The 20621-nt window shown below is 42.8% G+C and overlaps 1 protein-coding gene across 1 annotated transcript in view; it reads right to left on the bottom strand.

Moving 5' to 3' along the window:
* LOC124289322 (probable ATP-dependent RNA helicase DDX46) overlaps window positions 1-20621 on the bottom strand; it is a 41231-nt gene that overhangs the window by 14757 nt on the left and 5853 nt on the right. Inside the window, 9 exon segments of the mRNA XM_046725934.1 lie at window positions 7003-7085; window positions 10549-10707; window positions 10710-10748; window positions 11307-11482; window positions 12365-12485; window positions 13626-13722; window positions 14759-14824; window positions 19609-19746; window positions 20398-20463. Coding sequence (XP_046581890.1) covers window positions 7003-7085; window positions 10549-10707; window positions 10710-10748; window positions 11307-11482; window positions 12365-12485; window positions 13626-13722; window positions 14759-14824; window positions 19609-19746; window positions 20398-20463 — 945 coding nt within the window.

Genomic DNA, 20621 nt, shown 5'->3' with positions numbered 1-20621 from the left:
CTTAAAACGTCTAGCTTAATTGACGTAGTAAAAGTTGTAGAATGAATGAATTCACGTGTTTGTAATGAATAAGAAAGTAGTTCCATCACAACATGATCTAATTGAGAGGTCATCGGTTATCCAATCAAATCCTTAGAATCTTGGGTCAAGTCGTTACGACACAGGTCAACGTGATACGACACAGGTCAACACAATACGACACTCGTGTGAGGTACAAGATTAGTATGCAACTACCCATACGTTGACCACGTGGGTAATAAAATGCTGATGTGTTTCTACTGCATCAACTGTATCCACCAAGTTATACAAACCTGTAGAGATTATGAATTCTTTGAAGAAAGTCCTCCCTGGGGTACATATATACATATAAGCATTAAACTGTCCATTTAAATTTAAAATAAAATATTTTACAAAACAAAAAACTCGTTTTTGTCTTGTAAGACCACCCCTACAAGGCCCCACAGGGCCCCCTACAGCCAAGAGCAGGTAACTCTGGCTGCTTACCTCGTACCTCACTTTTCATGCTGAACGTATCGATACAGACAGAAAGTGGGGAGGCGGGTGGCCGTACCCCAGGGAGGACTTTCTTCAAAGAATTCATAACCTCTACGGGTTTGTATAATTCTTTTTCAGAAGAAGTCCTCCTTAGGGTACATATGAGCATAAGACAGACTCCCAAAGACTGTGAGTCAGGAGCGGCATTCTGTCTGGCCCCCCATAACCCGTGTTCAATCGAAGGCACAACCGCAGCCGAGATAGAGAGAAAACACACCTACCGAGTCACCGGACCGCTGATGTCAATCAGGCGTGGGCTTGGCAAGATTAGGGCAAGAGGAGCCTAGCTTTTATGCGATTGGCTAATTCATGTGATTGACCTAAGTCCCATCCCCCGACCATCGAAATGGGGAGGGATGTATGGATCAAGCCCAAACATATTCCACACATATACCCAAACCAGCGAAGCGTGGTGCCAGGGATAGAAAAGGTGGATAGAACGTATAATAAATGCTATAGCCAATAAAACAGGTACAAACCACCACCAATAAAATACCACCACCATAAAAATTGGGGGATTTTCGTAACCCACCACCAGGGAGTGAAACAAGTGTAACCTCAAAAGCTCATTAGGCTAGAGAGTCACGACTCTGCCCACTGTGGAGAACTGTCTAGCCAAACTGAGCACGCTCCCGTGAGTGTTTGTCCAGTTGGTAATGGCAGATGAACGTACTCGGCCGGCTCCAAATAGCTGCTGAGCAGATCTCCTCAATGGGCAGGGCCGCGGCATACGCCTTTGATGTGGCCACTGCCCTAACCGAATGAGCTTTTAACCCTTCAGGTGGAGTTAACCCCTTGTTAATATAGCCCATACAAATGGCAGAGACAAGCCACCTAGAAATAGTCTACTTGTTCGCCGGTAGACCAGCCTTACCACCGCCATAACAGCAGAACAGTTGCTCATCCTTCCGGATAGCAGCTGTTCGTTTGATATAAGCCTTGAGAGTCTTACGGACATCTAAGACGTGAGCACGTCAAAGAGAGGTACCGGATGGTGAAGGCTGAGTGAAAGCTGGTAGTTCAATAGGCGCTGTTATGTGAAAGGAGCCTGCAAATCTTAGGACGGTAAGAATCTGGCAACCGAATAATGACTCTGAGTTTTAGTTTTACGCCGCTTTTAGCAATATTCCAGCAATATCACGGCGGGGGACACCAGAAATGGGCTTAACACATTGTGCCCATGTGGGGAATCGAACCTGGGTCTTCGGCGTGACGAGCCAACGCTTTAACCACTAGGCTACCCCACCGACCCGTCTTTATGAAAGACAGTCAGAGCAGGATCTGCTGACATCGCCTGTATGTCGCCAACCCGCCTACCAGACGTTACCGCCACAAGAAAGGCTGCCTTCCAGCTTAACAGCTGGAGGGAGAGAGACAATAGATCGTAAAAGAGAGGACCAGACATCCAATCAAGAACGATTGACAAGTCCCACGGGGGACTAATCCGCCGGACAGTCGGACGGATTCTGTCCACGGCTGCTAAAAAGCGCTGTGCAAGAGGGTGCTGCCTAAGAGAGCACCGTCGGCAGGTACATGGAAGGCAGAGATTGCCGTGGAGTAGCCCCGGATAGTAGACGCAGATAGGCTGGCCTCTAACCGAGACTGTAGGAACTTCAGTACTTCAACTACAGTTGAAGTAAAGGGATCGACAATCCCTCTGCCGACACACCAGTGCGTATAACAGGCCCATCTATCCTCATACTGAACGTTTATCGAATCCCTCCGCGAAGTCAGAATTGTGTCCGCAGAACTGGTGCAGGAATTCCGCTCGCACGGAGGCAATGGCTCCCGGATCCGGTATCCGAGAGCAAAACACCGGAATCTGGTTTGTCACCACAGAGGCCAACAGATCCACCTGGAACGACCCGAAAAACCGGGAGATAATCCTGAATATCTCCCCACTGAGCATCCACTCGTGTGGGGCTAGAACACGTCGAGAGAGCGCATCTGCTCAAACATTGTCCACCCCGGGGAGATAAACAGGAGATAAACTGCCCTAACCGAATGAGCTTTTAACCCTTCAGGTGGAGTTAACCCCTTGTTAATATAGCCCATACAAATGGCAGAGACAAGCCACCTAGAAATAGTCTACTTGTTCGCCGGTAGACCAGCCTTACCACCGCCATAACAGCAGAACAGTTGCTCATCCTTCCGGATAGCAGCTGTTCGTTGATATAAGCCTTGAGAGTCTTACGGACATCTAAGACGTGAGCACGTCAAAGAGAGGTACCGGATGGTGAAGGCTGAGTGAAAGCTGGTAGTTCAATAGGCGCTGTTATGTGAAAGGAGCCTGCAAATCTTAGGACGGTAAGAATCTGGCAACCGAATAATGACTCTGAGTTTTAGTTTTACGCCGCTTTTAGCAATATTCCAGCAATATCACGGCGGGGGACACCAGAAATGGGCTTAACACATTGTGCCCATGTGGGGAATCGAACCTGGGTCTTCGGCGTGACGAGCCAACGCTTTAACCACTAGGCTACCCCACCGCCCCGTCTTTATGAAAGACAGTCAGAGCAGGATCTGCTGACATCGCCTGTATGTCGCCAACCCGCCTACCAGACGTTACCGCCACAAGAAAGGCTGCCTTCCAGCTTAACAGCTGGAGGGAGAGAGACAATAGATCGTAAAAGAGAGGACCAGACATCCAATCAAGAACGATTGACAAGTCCCACGGGGGACTAATCCGCCGGACAGTCGGACGGATTCTGTCCACGGCTGCTAAAAAGCGCTGTGCAAGAGGGTGCTGCCTAAGAGAGCACCGTCGGCAGGTACATGGAAGGCAGAGATTGCCGTGGAGTAGCCCCGGATAGTAGACGCAGATAGGCTGGCCTCTAACCGAGACTGTAGGAACTTCAGTACTTCAACTACAGTTGAAGTAAAGGGATCGACAATCCCTCTGCCGACACACCAGTGCGTATAACAGGCCCATCTATCCTCATACTGAACGTTTATCGAATCCCTCCGCGAAGTCAGAATTGTGTCCGCAGAACTGGTGCAGGAATTCCGCTCGCACGGAGGCAATGGCTCCCGGATCCGGTATCCGAGAGCAAAACACCGGAATCTGGTTTGTCACCACAGAGGCCAACAGATCCACCTGGAACGACCCGAAAAACCGGGAGATAATCCTGAATATCTCCCCACTGAGCATCCACTCGTGTGGGGCTAGAACACGTCGAGAGAGCGCATCTGCTCAAACATTGTCCACCCCGGGGAGATAAACAGGCATCACCCGTATGTCGAACTGGTCTCACCATAGCAGAAACTGCCATGCCTCCAGCAGGAGTGTCAGAGAAACCATACCGCCCTGCTTCAGGATATAGGTCATCGCCGTTTGCAGGAAGGGTTAGAACACTGACCGGACTGCTCTCAATTCTAGCTCCGAGGTTCTGAGGTCGCCCCAGAACACCTCCCACCCTGTGAGTGAGGCATCTGTTTGAATCAAGTGTTCTGGCGTAGGGATATCCAAGGCGATTCCCCTGGATAAATACCCTGCAAATGTCCACCACCGCAAATGAGGAATCAGCCACTCCGGAGTCTGGAGAATCATCTCGTAACTCTGTGAGTGAGACCACATTAGAGCTAACGCGTGCTGGATGGGTGGCATACTCAACCGTGCCCGCCAAATGATGTCCACTGTCGCCGCCATTTTGCCTAGCAACTGGAGCCAAGTCCGAGGTGAGGCCCTGGGGAACTCGAGAAATTGTAACACAACTCTCTGAACTCCGAGACAGGGAGCTATGCCTCTCCCTGTCTCGAATCTCGCCCCCAAGAACAACAGATCCTGTGTGGGAACCAGTTCTGACTTCTTGAGATTGATAATCCAGCCCAACTTGGTGAGTATACTCATCACAGAAAGGTCGCAACTCGACTCAAGTGAGTGGCAAGCGCTCGTAGAAGCCAGTCGTCTAGGTACAGGTGACAACACTTGACCTGTGACCTGGCAACCTGCGCTGGAATTAGCATTAGTTTGGTGAACACCCTTGGCGCCATGGAGATGCAGAAGGGGAGCACGTGAAACTGATAGCACTTCCTGTCGAAGGAAAACCTTAGGTATTTCCTGAAATCGGGGTGCATTGGGACATGAAGGTATGTGTCTTTGAGGTCGATTGACGTGAGCCAATCTCCCTTCTCCACAGATGAGATCACTGAGCACAGTGTCTCCATCTTGAAGGACGGTACCTCTATCATGTCATTCAGACCCCTTAGATTTAGAATAGGTCTGAACCCTCCGTCCTTTTGGTATAAAGGAAATAAGTCGAGTAGTAACCCGCTACTTCCTGTTCCGCTGGAACCACCTTGATGGCTGCCTTGTCCAGTAATGACTGGACCTCGGCACGGAGCATCTCTGCTTTTTGTCCTGGGCAACCGGCACCGGAGTGCAACGGATCCCGGAAAAGGGCATGTGGCCTTCCCAGATTGTGGACAGGACCCTCGGATTCGAAGTGACTTTCTCCCATTCCAACAGGAATAGAGATAGTCGGCCACCCACAGGGATGTCAGGCATGAGGCAATGGATCCCAGATGTCAGCAGTGTTGTGACTGCTTGGTCTGAGTCCACAAAGGGCTCCAGAGGATTTACGACTGGGAAGCCGGGGCCGACTTCCCTTTCCTCGGAAAAGGCTGCTGGAGCGCCGCAGCCTTGCCCCTACCCTTACACTTGCCTTTCCGCGACCTCAAGGGCTGAGACCACTTGACAGGCTCCTTCGCCGGGCAGAAGGATAAGCAGGGATGCAAGGACTGAGGGCCAATAAGGGTAGAATCTTTAAAGGTAGACACAGCCTCAGCGGCCTCCCGGACTACGGTACCATTGCTGCACCGGGAAACAGGGTCGAACCCATCCGGTAAGGCAGCCAGTAGTGCCTGTTGCGTAGCGGGGGAGTAACGCACAACAGATAACCATAGCCTACGGAGTCCCAAAACAGCCGACATCATCTGACACGCCGACGACCGAATGGAGTCGTGTGCCAGATGGGACTGGACTTCCGTTAACTGCTTAGCCAGAGTAGAGGAAGACAAGTCCTCCACTACCCCACCCACATCCACCAGCTGTCTCTGTGTAAACAGAGATGTGCGCACAGCATTGCGAAGTGGATCGTGACCTTGCTTGTGTGAGACACTGCACAGCATTGCAATACTGCTCCTCAAAGGGCGATCACGCCCGATTTAAGTGTCGAGATGCATTTTTAGTGGTAATGAAGAGGATTTTGGCAGCAGGCGGCCTTGCTTGGCAGAAGCAAGAGAGCTACCCGAAGACCCACCCAGGGTGACCGATGCATAGACGCAATCGTCGACCACTGGGGGGTTGTAGAGACCTTCCTCACCCATAAGGTACCTACGATCCAGTTCGGGTAGATCGAACCTGGACCTGGTACCAATGAGAAGGGGATTGACGACTTCAGCAAGAACTGAAGGCAAAATGCGCAATTTGGTGTCTGCCACCCGAGTGGGAGCAAAAGCCTTTCCGGGGAGTCAAAACTCAGAAGGGTCAGGTCCGTCAGAATGAACAACCACCTGAGGCAGGACAGAGGCGATCCGATCGCGTACCTGCCTCAGGGACGAACCGAGCGAAACAGATGGTTCGAGAATGCAGACAAAGTTACAACAATTTATGAATGAAAAAAAGTCATAAATAAATTCCATCTGACGCCCGTGCGTAAAGAAAGGAACCATACATACAGTATTTGACTCTTTCTCACTCATCTCTCTTGGTAATGACGAATGTCTTCGATGGACCACGCACGTCCGTTCTGTATGAACGACAGCATGAAAAGTGAGGTACGAGGTAAGCAGCCAGAGTTACCTGCTCTTGGCTGTAGGGGCCCTGGGGGCCCTGTTGGGGTGGTCTCACAAGACAAAAACGAGTTTTTTGAAACTGTTTGAAATAATATTTTACCATTGTCGAGGTATTTAATGGACATTTTATTGCTTATATGTATATACGTACCCCAAGGAGGACTTCTGATGAAAAAGAATGAGGCCACAAAAAGGTCATTTTTTCTGGCAAACCTCCTTACCACATTGACCACAAGCTATGACTAAAAAAATACAAATCAAAAGTGTAAAGTTTTTCTGTGTTTGTACAGATGCTTTGCATATAATGCTGGAGAATATAGCAATCAGTATGTCCGTCTGTTCATCCACTTAATGGACTGGATAAATACAAAATGTCCTAACCTACATACTCCACTTCCTATAACTGGGTGGTGACATACTTTAATAATGAGTGAGTGAGTTTAGTTTTACACCACTTTAAGCAATACACCAGCAATATCACACTGGGCAACACCAGAAATTGGCTTCAGATATTGTACCCATAGAGGGAATCAAACCCAGGTCTTTAGCGCGACGATGAACGCTTCAAACACTAAGCTACCCCAACGCCCCCTTATTTTAATAACATGTTGACATATTAAAAACACCTGATAGTTAGGTCATCCATCTCACCTGAGGCTCAAATCCCATGTCAAACATCCTGTCTGCCTCGTCGAGAACCACATACGTACAACGACGCAGGTTGGTAACACGTCCTGAAAAACATAAGCAAGAAAACAATTACAATCCATTAAAATCTTTACAATAACAATAACATAATACAACACAAGCACTGTATGCCTTCTAATAAAAAGGATTATGTGTCCGTTCGTTTAACACTAAATGTATGAAAGTCATAATAACATGGTAAGAAACAGGTTCTTGTTCAGACAGAGTAACGGAAGATGTTTATCAGTAACCTAGATTTAATTTCTCAAAAGCAAGTGAAAAATATCGTTAATTAGAAACCAATATATTTCAAAAACAGTCTGCGCCCAAAATTTGGGAGACAGTTACCATAAATCTAGATATAAGTATTTTCTGTATATTTTGATGTCATTAGGAGATTATTACTTGCTCAGCTGACAGAATATAATTTTAATAAGACTCAGGCTTCAGACTAGTGCCTAAAATCATAGAATGCAAAAATACTGCTATTATCTCACCAAAAATATTTTTGGTTAAATTTTCATTTTTTTAAATCAAAGTTTTACTTTGTCTGATCAGTTACCTTTTCCATACCTGAATCACGCAACAAATGCAAGAGACGCGAGTCTCATCAGATTCAGGAAGGAAACTGTTCAATGCGATTTCGACAATATCATGAACAATATATTCATCAACCCTGGTGATGTGTTACCATGGCAACTGACGATGCTGACGATCCTCTCCTCTCGCTGATATCATGTGACCTTTAAAATATAAGTCTTGTATGGCAAAGCTATGCAGCCTGAGTGAAGAGAATAAAATTGATTACACCGTATGTGCGGAACACAAGCCCTACCTAGACCCTATCAGAGTGGGATTGAGTGAGTGCAGCAATGACATCTCATAATCAGCAGTATTACAGCTACGTTCAATGTCACTACAATCAGATCTCATACTGTATGTGTCAAGATCTGATAAACCCTCAATAGGAGGTCTGGTCAGGCCTTATCGAAGCCTTAGTCTTAACAAGAGTGAACCCACACAGAACTTGAATATACCCTCAACAGCACAACACTGCGGATGTTGATACCAGTCTTGTACATCTTAATGAAATAGCACAGCTTATACATACTTTTATTCAGAACTGCCTGTTCATGTTCAGTTACCAGATACAGAAATAGTGACATGCAGTGGGTTAAGCAGATCTTCACGCATATCATATACCATTAATAGCAGAGCAAAATCTGATTTTAATGACATTGCATTTACTTTTTTGAAGCCTGCACAACATAGTGTGCGCAAAGATCCACAAAGAGTTGTGTCTACACCAATGCAGCTGATGAGGTATACGTGTATCCTGATATGCCAGTTTACTGTGGGAGGAAATCCCAAACTGAGGCCCATCACTTTTGTTAAACACACACTGATAAGCCAAGGATCATAATCCAGGTGACCAACAGCCACCAGATCCTGACACAGCAAAGGGGCACAACTCAACATAGTCATACATCACCCGGTTAACAATTTCTCATAACCAGATGCAACTCTCCACACTTATGTAAACAGGTGTATTCTGCCAGGAAAGGGGCACAACTCTATACAGTCATACATTACTTGGCTTAACAACCTCTCACAATGTCCACTCTACTCTACAGCTGTATACAGGTGTATTCTGTCAGGAACTTCTTAGCTTCTTAATAATAACACTGTGTATATCTCAATATACATGAATACATGGCTTCGCTTTGCAATTCAGACAATTATAAACAACTACCCCTATTAAACTTACCTGCGTTTGAAACATGATATTGTGTTAAATCTCATATATAAACTCCTAACCATTGTCCTAAAGTTCAGAAGCTAAAGAGAGAAACAGATGTTTCATCTACGGGCATGACAAGCTATAACAATCATCATCATGATCATACCATGACACCTGGAAACAAAAAGGTGATGTATTAGTCTCGAGTTTGCTTGAGGACATTGGGGACATATATCCAGCATTTCTATATCAAATACTGACAACAATCAACACTCTTAACCAGCGTTCCATCTCATGGCTACTTTTAACCTGATGCAGGGTAGGAAGTAGTCTTGAAATGTACATACAAGACGCATCTGAGGCCAGATTTCTGGCCCCGATTTCTTGAAACAAACTTAAGTTTTTACTCAAATTTCAAACTGAGTTTGACAATTTGAAACAGTTGAATGTTTAACTCAACTGCATTTTTAAAATATAAAAGCCCAAAACAACTTAAGTAATCTATCCACCAAACTCAAATTGTCTACTATGTTTGAGTTTCATATCGATTTCAATTCATTCTGGGAAATGCATTTTCCTACGTTTTCTCAAATTTGAGTAAAAACTCAGACTTAAGTTTGTTTCGAGAAATCGGGGCCTGGTGTCTCCACACTCTTCACAATGCCCTTTGAATATCTCCATAGCAGACATTTAGAAAACTTAATCTCCAGTCTGACTCCCTGTAACCGATTTTCAGTGCTTCCATTATATAACTGTTGTCTAATTCTTTAACAGATAACAGATGACTGATTATTCTCTGTCATTGACGTTTTATATTCATGGAAACTGTCAGCGGTCAAAGCATGTTTTGTCACTTGACCTCCATGACATATCAACTTGATCACAGTGCAAGACAATCAGGTGTTTTATTACCTACTGTAGGTACACGATTAGATTCAATGATAACTAAATCTGTGGCTGAAGCTGGTGAGGATAGAAAGAAATCAATGGTAACCATGGTAACCATTGTAACACATAAACATACAGCAAAGACTTTTGCTCGTCAGGTTTATTCTAAGTCAGAAAATGTTTTGTGCAGAGAAATCTGTAGCAATCAACCAAGAGGGTATAGCTCTGTTGTGGATAACGGTGTAGAAATCAGTAAGATTTTACTCTGCTTTCATCAGTATTCCAGCAATATAACACAAAGACCCAGAAAGATTCCATTTCATGTGTCCTGTCATCACATAGCTTCAAGCAGGGTTCAAAATGGAGTAAATGCCTTTGTGGCTGGACTGAAATTTATGACAATTATTTCTGAATCAGTACAATTGTTCTTATTACTTCTATCTGAAGTGAAGATGAGATATAGGATTTAATAACTGCTACCCAGTAAAACATGGCAGACAATGGAAGCCAATAACAACATGTACAGTCATACATGCACTAAACAGTTTGTTTCTAGGGATCAAATGATTCGTAAGCATACCAAAATGATTTCGATGCCACAATAGATCCACATGTTGACTAATTTTCCTATTGTGTCCTACAACTAATTACATTATTGACAGCATTTACTGAGTAGTTATCAAAAGAATCAAGCTAATGATTGTACAAATTGAAGTTAACATCAACATGTCATGTAAGTGCCAGAGGTATATTTCCAATCTCTACATAAACATTGCACATGAACACAATTTACCCCAGTTTCAGAATCATAGGGAGCAAACAGACCTACATAAAGACATGCCGCTCTAAAACAAAAGCTACCTGATTACAAATGTACCCACCATTATTTGCAGCCAGCATGTCAATCATTCTCCCTGGTGTGCAAACGATGATCTCGCAGCCTCTTTTCAACTCTGCGATCTGCTCGGATATTCCTGTCCCGCCGTACACGCACACACATCTCAGTCCCATAGTTCTGACGAATTTCTTACATTCGATGAGATCTGTAGCGCCAGCTCACGGGTTGGGGTCATTACCACGGCTGTGTCATACAAAATAAACACGATATAGGGTGCAATTTCCATATTATGGCTTCCAATAATACCTCAAAGATTTCAATATTAAATGCTACATGGTTATCTGCCCTATTACTACTACAATATGATATGTTGCTGCAAGCATAGGCGAGCTGTTATTCTTCGTAACAACCCCATACAAGGAGTCAGTGAGTGAGTATGTTTTTATGCCACTTTTAGCAATATTCCAGCAATATCACATCGGGGATACCAGAAATGGGTTTCACACATTGTACCCATGTGGGGAATCGAACCTGTGTCTTCGGCATGACAAGCAAACGCGTTAACCACTGGGCTACCCCACCGGCCCACCTCATACAGGAACATGCTGAGGTTTTACCATTTGATTCCGAAGAAAGGTTAACCAAGCCTCGGTTCATAGTTTTGCACTGTTGCTTATAGCACTTTGCATTCATTAAGGTGCCCTTGAGAAGTATACTTACCAATATTAAAAACACAATCTTCTGACAAGTATTCTTAAGACTGTTAATATATTATTGGCCTGGATTGCCATGACAACATACCTATAGGTCCATCTTCGTCTTCCAGTTCTGCTTGATCCAGCACATGTCTGAACATAGGGAGGAGGAAGGCGAGGGTTTTACCACTGCCGGTCTTGGCAATTCCTATGAGATCCCGACCTGACATTACAGCTGGGATTGCCTGGGCTTGAATAGGTGTGGGCTTCTCGTACTGATGTCTGAAAACACAGATTGAATTGGAATTGTGTTGCATAATGTGCAATAAACAGCAGCCTAATCCCCAACATTCTCTGAATGCCCAAATCATCCACTACTGAAACATGCCCCCTAGAACTCCAAGACAGGTCCTGTGGGCAGCAGCAACACATTTCTGAACATGGAATATGATCATACATAAAAGATTATACCACAAGCATCATCATGCTTATATAAACTTGATTTTCCAGCAATATCATGGCGGGAGACACCAGAAATGGGACTTCACACATTGTACACATGTGGGGAATCAAACCCAGGCCTTTGGAGCTTTAGGGAAGAGAACGCTGTAACAATTAGGCTACCCCACCGCCCCCTACTTGACGTCAGACAAGTATAACTAACAACATTATAGTGACAGGGTTGGACAAAGCCACAGGCCCAATTGTCTGAGACTAGTAAAAATCTAGATGGGCTAGTTATGTTTCTCCAAGCGATAATACATATAACATAAAGCATTATAAAGTACCCGACTTCCAACTTAGATAGATGCTTAGCACTACACAATACTTAGTTTTACCTGGGTCACCAGATCTAAACACTCTAGTTTCATTCTCATCTCACTCAGGACTATAAAACCCAAGTTGCCTATGAGTCACATTACCATCTCATTCTACCGGGTACCCATTTACTGCCGGATGAACAATAGCATGTTTTAAACAAAATCAGTTACCTAGAGAGTCCCAAGGTCATGTTATGTTTGTGCCAGGAAGCCCCAAGAAACCTGAATTGTGAAATTTGTGATAGTATGCCATCATACATACACAAGGCCAAAATGAGCTGCAGATTTACTGGGTTTGAGCAATGGTGTCTACACCTGCTGATCTTCATCCACACATACTTACTTCTTGAGGACGTCCATGATCTTCTTGCTGACTCCACACTGAGCCCAGCTTTTGACAGGTTTAGGGCAGTTCTTGCCCCGCACCTTTATCCCTTCCATGTCTTCTCGCAGCTGATCAACCTCTGTTGATTTAAAGAACAGTCACAATCAAGTTCTGTCAAGACATACTGATGGCCTCATGCCATAAAATCATCTCTGTTGTAATCAACAAAACGGGTAAAAAGTGAAAAATACTATACAAAGACACTGTATGTAAAGAGGATTTACTTTGATTCTAGGGCACTTTTCAAAGGAATGTACAAAATGTCTTCCCTAGTTCATCTATGTGCTTGGTCCAACATTTCTCCCAACTTGGGAAGTAAATTGTCAGTTTTACTCCTCTTCTGATGGACATGGCCCCATTCCACAAAGTGATTTCAGTACTGAGTCTGACGTAGGTCTATATTAAAATCAGGGAGCTGCCATTATCTAATTCCTTTGTCTGGCACTTAATGGAGCACCAGCCCAAAGTCTTCTCATATAACTGCAAATATTCTATGCTATATCCATACATATTATACCTCTTTCTAAACTCACACATACAAGCATGGATTCTATGCTATATCCATACATATTATACCTCTTTCTAAACTCACACATACAAGCATGGATTCTATGCTATATCCATACATATTATACCTCTTTCTAAACTCACACATACAAGCATGGATTCCAAATCAATCGAAGCAATGGTACTCAGATATGAGGGTATGACTGTAGTGCTGGGGTGACTTTGTGGAAAAAGCATGTCAGTCTTAAAATTATCTTAGCATGGTTGCAACTAAGCTTATGTGGGGATTATAGGTTAGACTAAGTGGGAGGTCTGGCTTGGTGACTTGGTACATTGTGCTTTATCAGTGTATGAAATAAGGCCCGTCCAACCGAGATTTCTAGTGGACGGTCTAAATTTAGAGTTAGCCAGCCTGATGGTTTGGTAAAAATGGTTCCATACATCTGAGTAAATTCAACATATCTTGGTGTCTGGTCTGGTTAAATCCATTTTGGGCTGGTAAAATTTTGGAGTTACCAGCCCTGATGTGTGGCTGTGTTTTTGACCTATTTCATACACTGCCTTCATCCTAATCCAATAAACACAGATGGAAAACATCTGGTCCTGACTGGACCATTTACAACAATAGAGTTGGAATATAACTGACAGTGGAGGTAATCAAACAATCGACTTACATACTGGTGGGAGAAGAACACTGAATGAAGAAACTTACCCTCTTGGGTCAGCTTGGCTATCTCGGGTACTTCCACGTAGAAGTTCTTCCTGTAAGGGGCATAGTAAATGCGCTCATGATCCACTACTGTTAGCTCCTGCAAAATGAAAACACAATGGATTAATATTAGGGGTGGGTATTGCACAGAATTTTCATATTGCAATATATTGCGATGCGAAAGCATGTATTGCGATATGTATTGCAATATATTGCCTGAAGTATTTATAAACAAAAAACTACTTATAAGCGAGTTAATGCTTGATTTATAGAGCAAAAACACAACAAAATCACTATGCTTGATTAAGCTTTAAAAACAACTTTTAATCATGATAAAATAAAAATGTGAAGAATATTTGGCACAAATGAAACAAGGAAATATCCGAAGATTTCCGAGTGTTATGAAGTTTTCCGAATGCTAGTCAAAATACCGGTTTTCAACCAGCGTATTGCAATACGTATCGTTTTCATGTCTGAACCGGTAAATACCGGTAAACCGGTTATATTGCGCAGACCTAATTAATACGTGATATCGCTGTTCTGGGAAAGGTAACTGTCATCCTGATTAGACATTGTGGGAATCCCAGACAACAATAGAACCTTTAGCATCAAGCTTGTGCTTCTCCATAGTGACACTTTCCTTTTTCATGCAGAAGTCAAACTTAAAGACTTAGAACCCATTATGGTTTTCTTTAACCTCTCTTGCGACATCCTCTTCAGCCATAAATTAATTTAAAACATTTTTTCTCATTCTTTTGACAAGATCAAATACATTGAGACTTGTATTAGGCTGTGATATTGTAGATCTATGACAAATTCTCATTCAGAAGAATCGTTTTGATTAAACACTGATTTCAAGCTAAAGTAAGTGAGTGAGTGAGTGAGTGAGTTCAGTTTTACGCCACTTTTAGCAATATTCCAGCAATATCATGGCAGGGGACACCAGTTATGGGCTTCACATGTTGTACCCATGTGGTCAAGAGGGAGATGTTATTTTACTGAGAAGCAAGATGAAGCTGGTGACGTCACTTCCAAAACAAACCTTCAGTGGTAAGTTAGTCTTTTGTCTACACTGGCAAATCAATACCCTACGACAGTAATAGTCAAAGAAGTGGATAAGACTGATGGAATCTTACCTTTCTTTTCCTGGCCATGTTGGACATTGTTGTGTCCAGATCTTCCTCTTCCTCTTCTGACGAATACTACAAGAATTAAATACTGCATCATCAGAAATAAGTAGACAATTCACTAGGTGAGGTGAGGTGAGGTGAGGTGAGGTGAGGTGAGGTGAGGTGAGGTGAGGTGAGGTGAGGTGAGGTGAGGTGAGGTGAGGTGAGGTGAGGTGAGGTGAGGTGAGGTGAGGTGAGGTGAGGTGAGGTGAAATTGGATTTAACGTCGTGCTTGAGAATATTTCACTCATATGACGACGTGCATGCGTGTATGTGCGGCTGCTTGTACTAGCCCAGACTAAAGCTGGTTTTATAGTGCTAGCCCACTGAGATACCATGCCGCAGTGAAGCATGGATACCCCACTCAGACACATTATACTGACTCCGAGCCGACCAGTCATTGTTGTACCCATTAATGCCGAGAGCCAGGCAGGGACCAACAAGTACCATATTTTAACGTCTTTTGGTATGACGCGGTAGGGGATTGAACCCGCGACCTTCCGCTCTCCGGGCAGACGCTCTGACCACTACACCACAAAGGCGGTCCACTTCACTAGGGTTGTAGGCGATATGGCTTCAATAACACATTGAAAAGACACCCAATAATATTACATGACGGCAGCGTGATGTGGAAAGAAACAAGCATTGTCACTAAGGCGACATAATCCCCCGCCGCAAATTATCAAATCAAACTTATAAAGTAATGAAAGTTTAAGATGAAGTTAAATGTCAACAAAACATGACCAGTCAACCTCTCTTGACATCTTGCTCTTTAGTTGTTCAAGCACACACATATTTTCAAGACTGACTTTGACCATGACATGAATGTCATAGTGTATGAAATATGCAAATATAGTAATAAAGAAATTGCTTATTGAAAAACATTCAAGGGAAGTCTTGAAAGTCTGTGAAGAAAATCCAGTGAACCGTTCTTGAAATATCTTGCTGACAATTCAGGTTAACATGCTGAAATCTAAGTGTCGTCGTAACCCTGAAAATTATGTGAAGGTCACCAAAATTGACTGGGCCCTGGGCCTTCCCTGGATGAAGCTTGGTGTCAAATATGAAGAAACTCCAGTGAATGGTTCTTGAGGTATCTCACTGACAAGCATAACATGCAGGTTAATATGCTGAAATCTTTAAGTGTCTGGGTGACCTTGAAAATTAAGTGAAGGTCACCAAATTTGACTGGGCCCTGCGCCTTCCCTAGATAAAGCTTGGTGTTGAATATGAAGAAAATCTATGGAACAGTTCTTGAGATAGCTTAACATGCAGGTTAACATGCTGAAATCTTCAAAGTGTCGCCATGACCTTGAACATTAAGTGAAGGTCACCAAAATCGACTGGGCCCTGCACCTTTCCTAGATAAAGCTTGGTGTTGAATATGAAGAAAATCCAGGAAACAGTTCTTGAGATAGGTTAACATGCTGAAATCTTTAAAGTGTCGCCATGACCTTGAAAATTATGTGAAGGTCACCAAAATCGACTGGACCCTGCTCCTTCCCTAGATAAAGCTTGGTGTTGAATATGAAGAAAATCCATGGAACAGTTCTTGAGATAGCTTAACATGCAGGTAAAACGTTAAAGTCCCCTTGTGACCTTGAACTGAAGGTTAAGGTCACCAAACCTGACTTGGACCTTTCTTATACTGTGATGAACCTAGGTACCAAATATGAAAAGAATCTAGTGAAAGGTTCTTAAGATATTCCAATTCGTACGTAAAGACGTACGGAGCCTAATACTATATCCCCCGCCGTGTGTTTAGCGCGAAGCGGGGGATGAAAAAACAAAGTGGTGCAGGTCTCAGATGTACACCACGTTTGTGAAACCAACAAGCATGTGAATGGTGCTGACAATCCTATAAATATAGACTGAATCTGGGATCCGAACCCAAGGTCAGAGAGGCCTTAGATGACTGAGCGATATACGCATCCCCAGTATGGTTATGAGACGATATACCGTATATGACCGTCTATAAGCCGACCCCATGGATAAGCCGACCCCCAAACTTTACCCTCAAAATCAGTGTCAAAATCATATCTCTCATGGATAGGCCGCCCCCCCCGCGATGGGTCGCGGCCAACAGAGACCAGAGTACCTGGTAAGTATGTTCCATGAACGACGAGACACCATTACGAGAAAGTGGATATACAGCGTAAGTGTTGGTGAGAATATTACATAATAAAGATTACCGGTGTATTGTGGCAACATGTGTTTGTGTTCCTTTTTATATCCCCACGATCACTGCTTGCATCAACAATGAGACGCCATTTTGTGAAATCGGTGAGTATGGAAATGTGAACCCAAGAGAAAAAGTACCATCGGTAAATAAAAACTGAAGTCAACTTTTGTTTCAAAATATATTATTTAAGTGTCCATATTTCATCTATGTATATATGACAATAAGAAAAATAGTCCACTAACAATAAACACTGACATTTCTGCAAGAGAGTTCTGAGATTTTCACAAGTCATCGGCCATAAACCCATCAAATTCCGTGTCACTGTTCTCCCCATATACGGTAAGTCGATCCCCCGCGATGGGGTCCTAATCGCGACAAACACAGTTACCAATAATTATAACTTTGGTCCACATTATTCAAAGAATTCACTGTCATATATATTGTGTCTACTCACGGATCGAAACGAAGTGTAGTTGACAGAAAATGCATAATATATTTTGCTTCTCTAAATATCATATTTATTGTAGCAACAAACTGGCTTGCTTATTTTACCCCATTCAACAATCATGAACTGATTACCGCCTCGTTTTCCATTGACTGCGAGTTTTCAGTAACATCGGTAAAAATGTGTGAATTTAAGTGGCTTCCGTATTTTACCCCATTCCATGTGCTTACCACGTTCATGAGGGTCCGTATAACCTTAGTGTTGATTATATATATTTTACATAAAAACTGTAAATAAACTTATGTAATGCTAGGATATATTTCTTTGGGTTAAATAATACTTTTGGGTTAAATAATACTGATGACTGCGTCAGAATTCGTCCCGTTATATTATTGTGCATGTTTGAACTTGTTCGCCGGGAAACGTGTGCACAGCTGATTTCTATTTCCGGCTTTGTGTACGAGACAAATACGCACGGTAATCTTAATCCCTGCAAATAATACAATGCCAAGCAAAAACAACTTATAACTTAAAAGGTAAATAATCTTGTCTAGTGATGTTTAATTGCAAATTTGACGTCTCTACTGACAAAGTCGTCTTCTGTTGTTTGTTCACGCAAAGTGATACGATGTTGTTTTCTTACCCCTGGAAAAAAGTTTGACGAAATCGTAACTCATGGATAAGACGACCCCCTTCTACAGACTGCTTTTTTTGGTCCTCAAAATTCGGCTTATAGACGGTCATATACGGTACTGGTCCAGCTGTGTCAGATAAGTATTGTTGGATTCAGTGCAGGTTTAGTAATGTTTCTCATACCTCTCATTTGAAATTATTTACACCTATGACTTAATGTATGTCAAATTGTGGCATTTATTACAAACTATTTGATTCTTTGAAAACTAAGGTCCATTTCAAGGCAAACTCGGCTGTAATCTGATTTTTGTACCAGCTGTAAGTAGTGATGATTTCACACAGTATTTTGCCACATACAATACCAACATCTTAAAACAAGAGTCATCAGAAGATGACATATCCCCCCCAGCCCCCACATATTTGAAAGAACAAATCATCTGACAGTTACTTAAAGTCCAGCTTGATGTTTTTTTAGACTAAGTCCGAAATCGTTTCCATGGAAACCAAGAAAAATATAAATGACAAAAACCTGTAAATAGAAAAAGGCACCACTTCAACATATGTCTCATATATCTGCCAAGTTTTGTTGAAAGATATTGAACAGTTTTCGAGTTGTGCTATGGAAACGAAGCCCACCCCACCCTTTTGAGATTGGTCCGAATCCTTTCCATGGAAACTGGGAAAAATAAAAATGCCAAAAGCCGGCAAATAGAAAAAGGCACAACTTTAGGATCTGTTTGATATATCTACCAAGTTTTGTTGAAAGATTTGGAGAAGTTTTCGAGTTGTGCTTCGGAAATGAAGCCCACCCCACACTTTTGGGACTAAGTCCGAATCGTTTCCATGGAAACTGGGAAAAATTAAAATGCCAAAAATCGGCAAATAGAAAAAGGCACAACTTTAGGATCTGTTTGATATATCTACCAAGTTTTGTTGAAAAATATTGAACAGTTCTTGAGTGATGCTTCGGAAACAAAGCCCACCCCTCACTTTTGGGACTAAGTCCGAATGGTTTCCATGGAAACCGGGAAAAATAAAAATGCCCAAAATCTGCAAATAGGAAAAGGCACCACTTAAGGTTCTGTTTGATATATCTACTAAGTTTTGTTGAAAAATATTGAATGGTTTTTGAGTTATGCTCTGGAAACGAAGCCCACCCTCTTTAAAACTAAGTCCAAAACGTTTCCATGGAAACCGAGAAAAATAAAAATGACAATAATCTGTAAATAGCAAAAGGCACCACCTTAGGTTATGTTTGACATATCTACCAATTTTTGTTGAAAAATATCGAACGGTCTTTGAGTTATGCACCGGAAACAAAATGATTACGGACGGACGGACGGACAGATGGACGAGGCGACGACTATATCCCCCCGACTATAAAAATGTATTGGAATAGATTAAAACTTAAAACCAGAAATACGGAAATATTTGTTGCATACTATCAGTAATATCGTCAAACCTCATTGGCTGCATATGTTTTAGACTCCACTCTACACAACTCTCTGGAAAAATATAGACATTCCACAGAAGAAAAAATAGAATAGTCAATCATACCTCCATGGCGTCTATGTTGCTCTCCATCACTTCTCCTTTTTCCTTGCTGGTGTCTTCCTTCTTCTTGGCCACAGCTGTGATGAACGTCACCTTGCCAGTCGCAGCTGCTGCTTGGGCACCGTTACCATTTGTTCCTTTCTGAAATATACAGACCCAGAATACTCTTCAGAGTTGCATACCTTCAGCTTAAACAATCAGCACTTCACTGAATAATACAGATCTAAACTCACCTTCAAAGTTACCTCCCCGTGATTAATACAGATCCCAAATAGTTAATTAGAAGCTTAATAGGTGTTCAGGCAACTGGGCCCATTTACACCTTTCCCATCATAAAGGTTTGCATATCCCAATTTGTTTCAGAGTTACCTCCTTTAAACTGCCACCATTAGAATCTTTCTGAACACTACAGATCCCAATTTCTTTTCAGAGTTACCTCCCCTTGGTCTGACCATCGGCACCTTTCTGAATGCCATAGGTTCCAACATGATTAGCCAAAGTTTTAATTAATACAGTGAATGAACTTTGTTTTACACCGCTTTTAGTAATTTTCCAGCAATATCGTGGCTCGGAACAGCAGAAATGTGCTTAACACATTGTACCCATGTGGAGAATCGAACCCAGATCTTCAGGGTGACGGGCAACTGCTTTAACCACTATGCTACCCAACCTGATTAATACAGACCCTGACCATCTGAGTTATTACCCCAATGCAGTTATTATACATTCTCCAGCTTAAAGTCTCCATACACTTCGGTACATGTACATTCCATACATGTTGTATAAGCTCACCTGGTTGTCAACTTTGTCATGGGTCTTGTCTTTATCACGAGCAGATTTCACCTCATCTGTCACAGACTGAAATCAAAATAAATAAGAATTATTTGGAGGGTGACTCACAATTTTAATGATGACAGTCAAGCACGTCAGTAAAATCATCCCAAATCTTAGCATACAGTGTTCCTCCAGTCTGATAATATTACTCAAGACCATGACTATAACACAAACAACCTTAT

This window comes from Haliotis rubra, unplaced genomic scaffold, assembly GCF_003918875.1.
Source record: "Haliotis rubra isolate DU_JTF1 unplaced genomic scaffold, ASM391887v1 Scf44, whole genome shotgun sequence".
NCBI classification, from domain to species: domain Eukaryota; kingdom Metazoa; phylum Mollusca; class Gastropoda; order Lepetellida; family Haliotidae; genus Haliotis; species Haliotis rubra.
The sequence above is the reverse complement of the archived record's forward strand: the minus strand, read 5'-3'. Positions and strand labels throughout refer to the sequence as shown.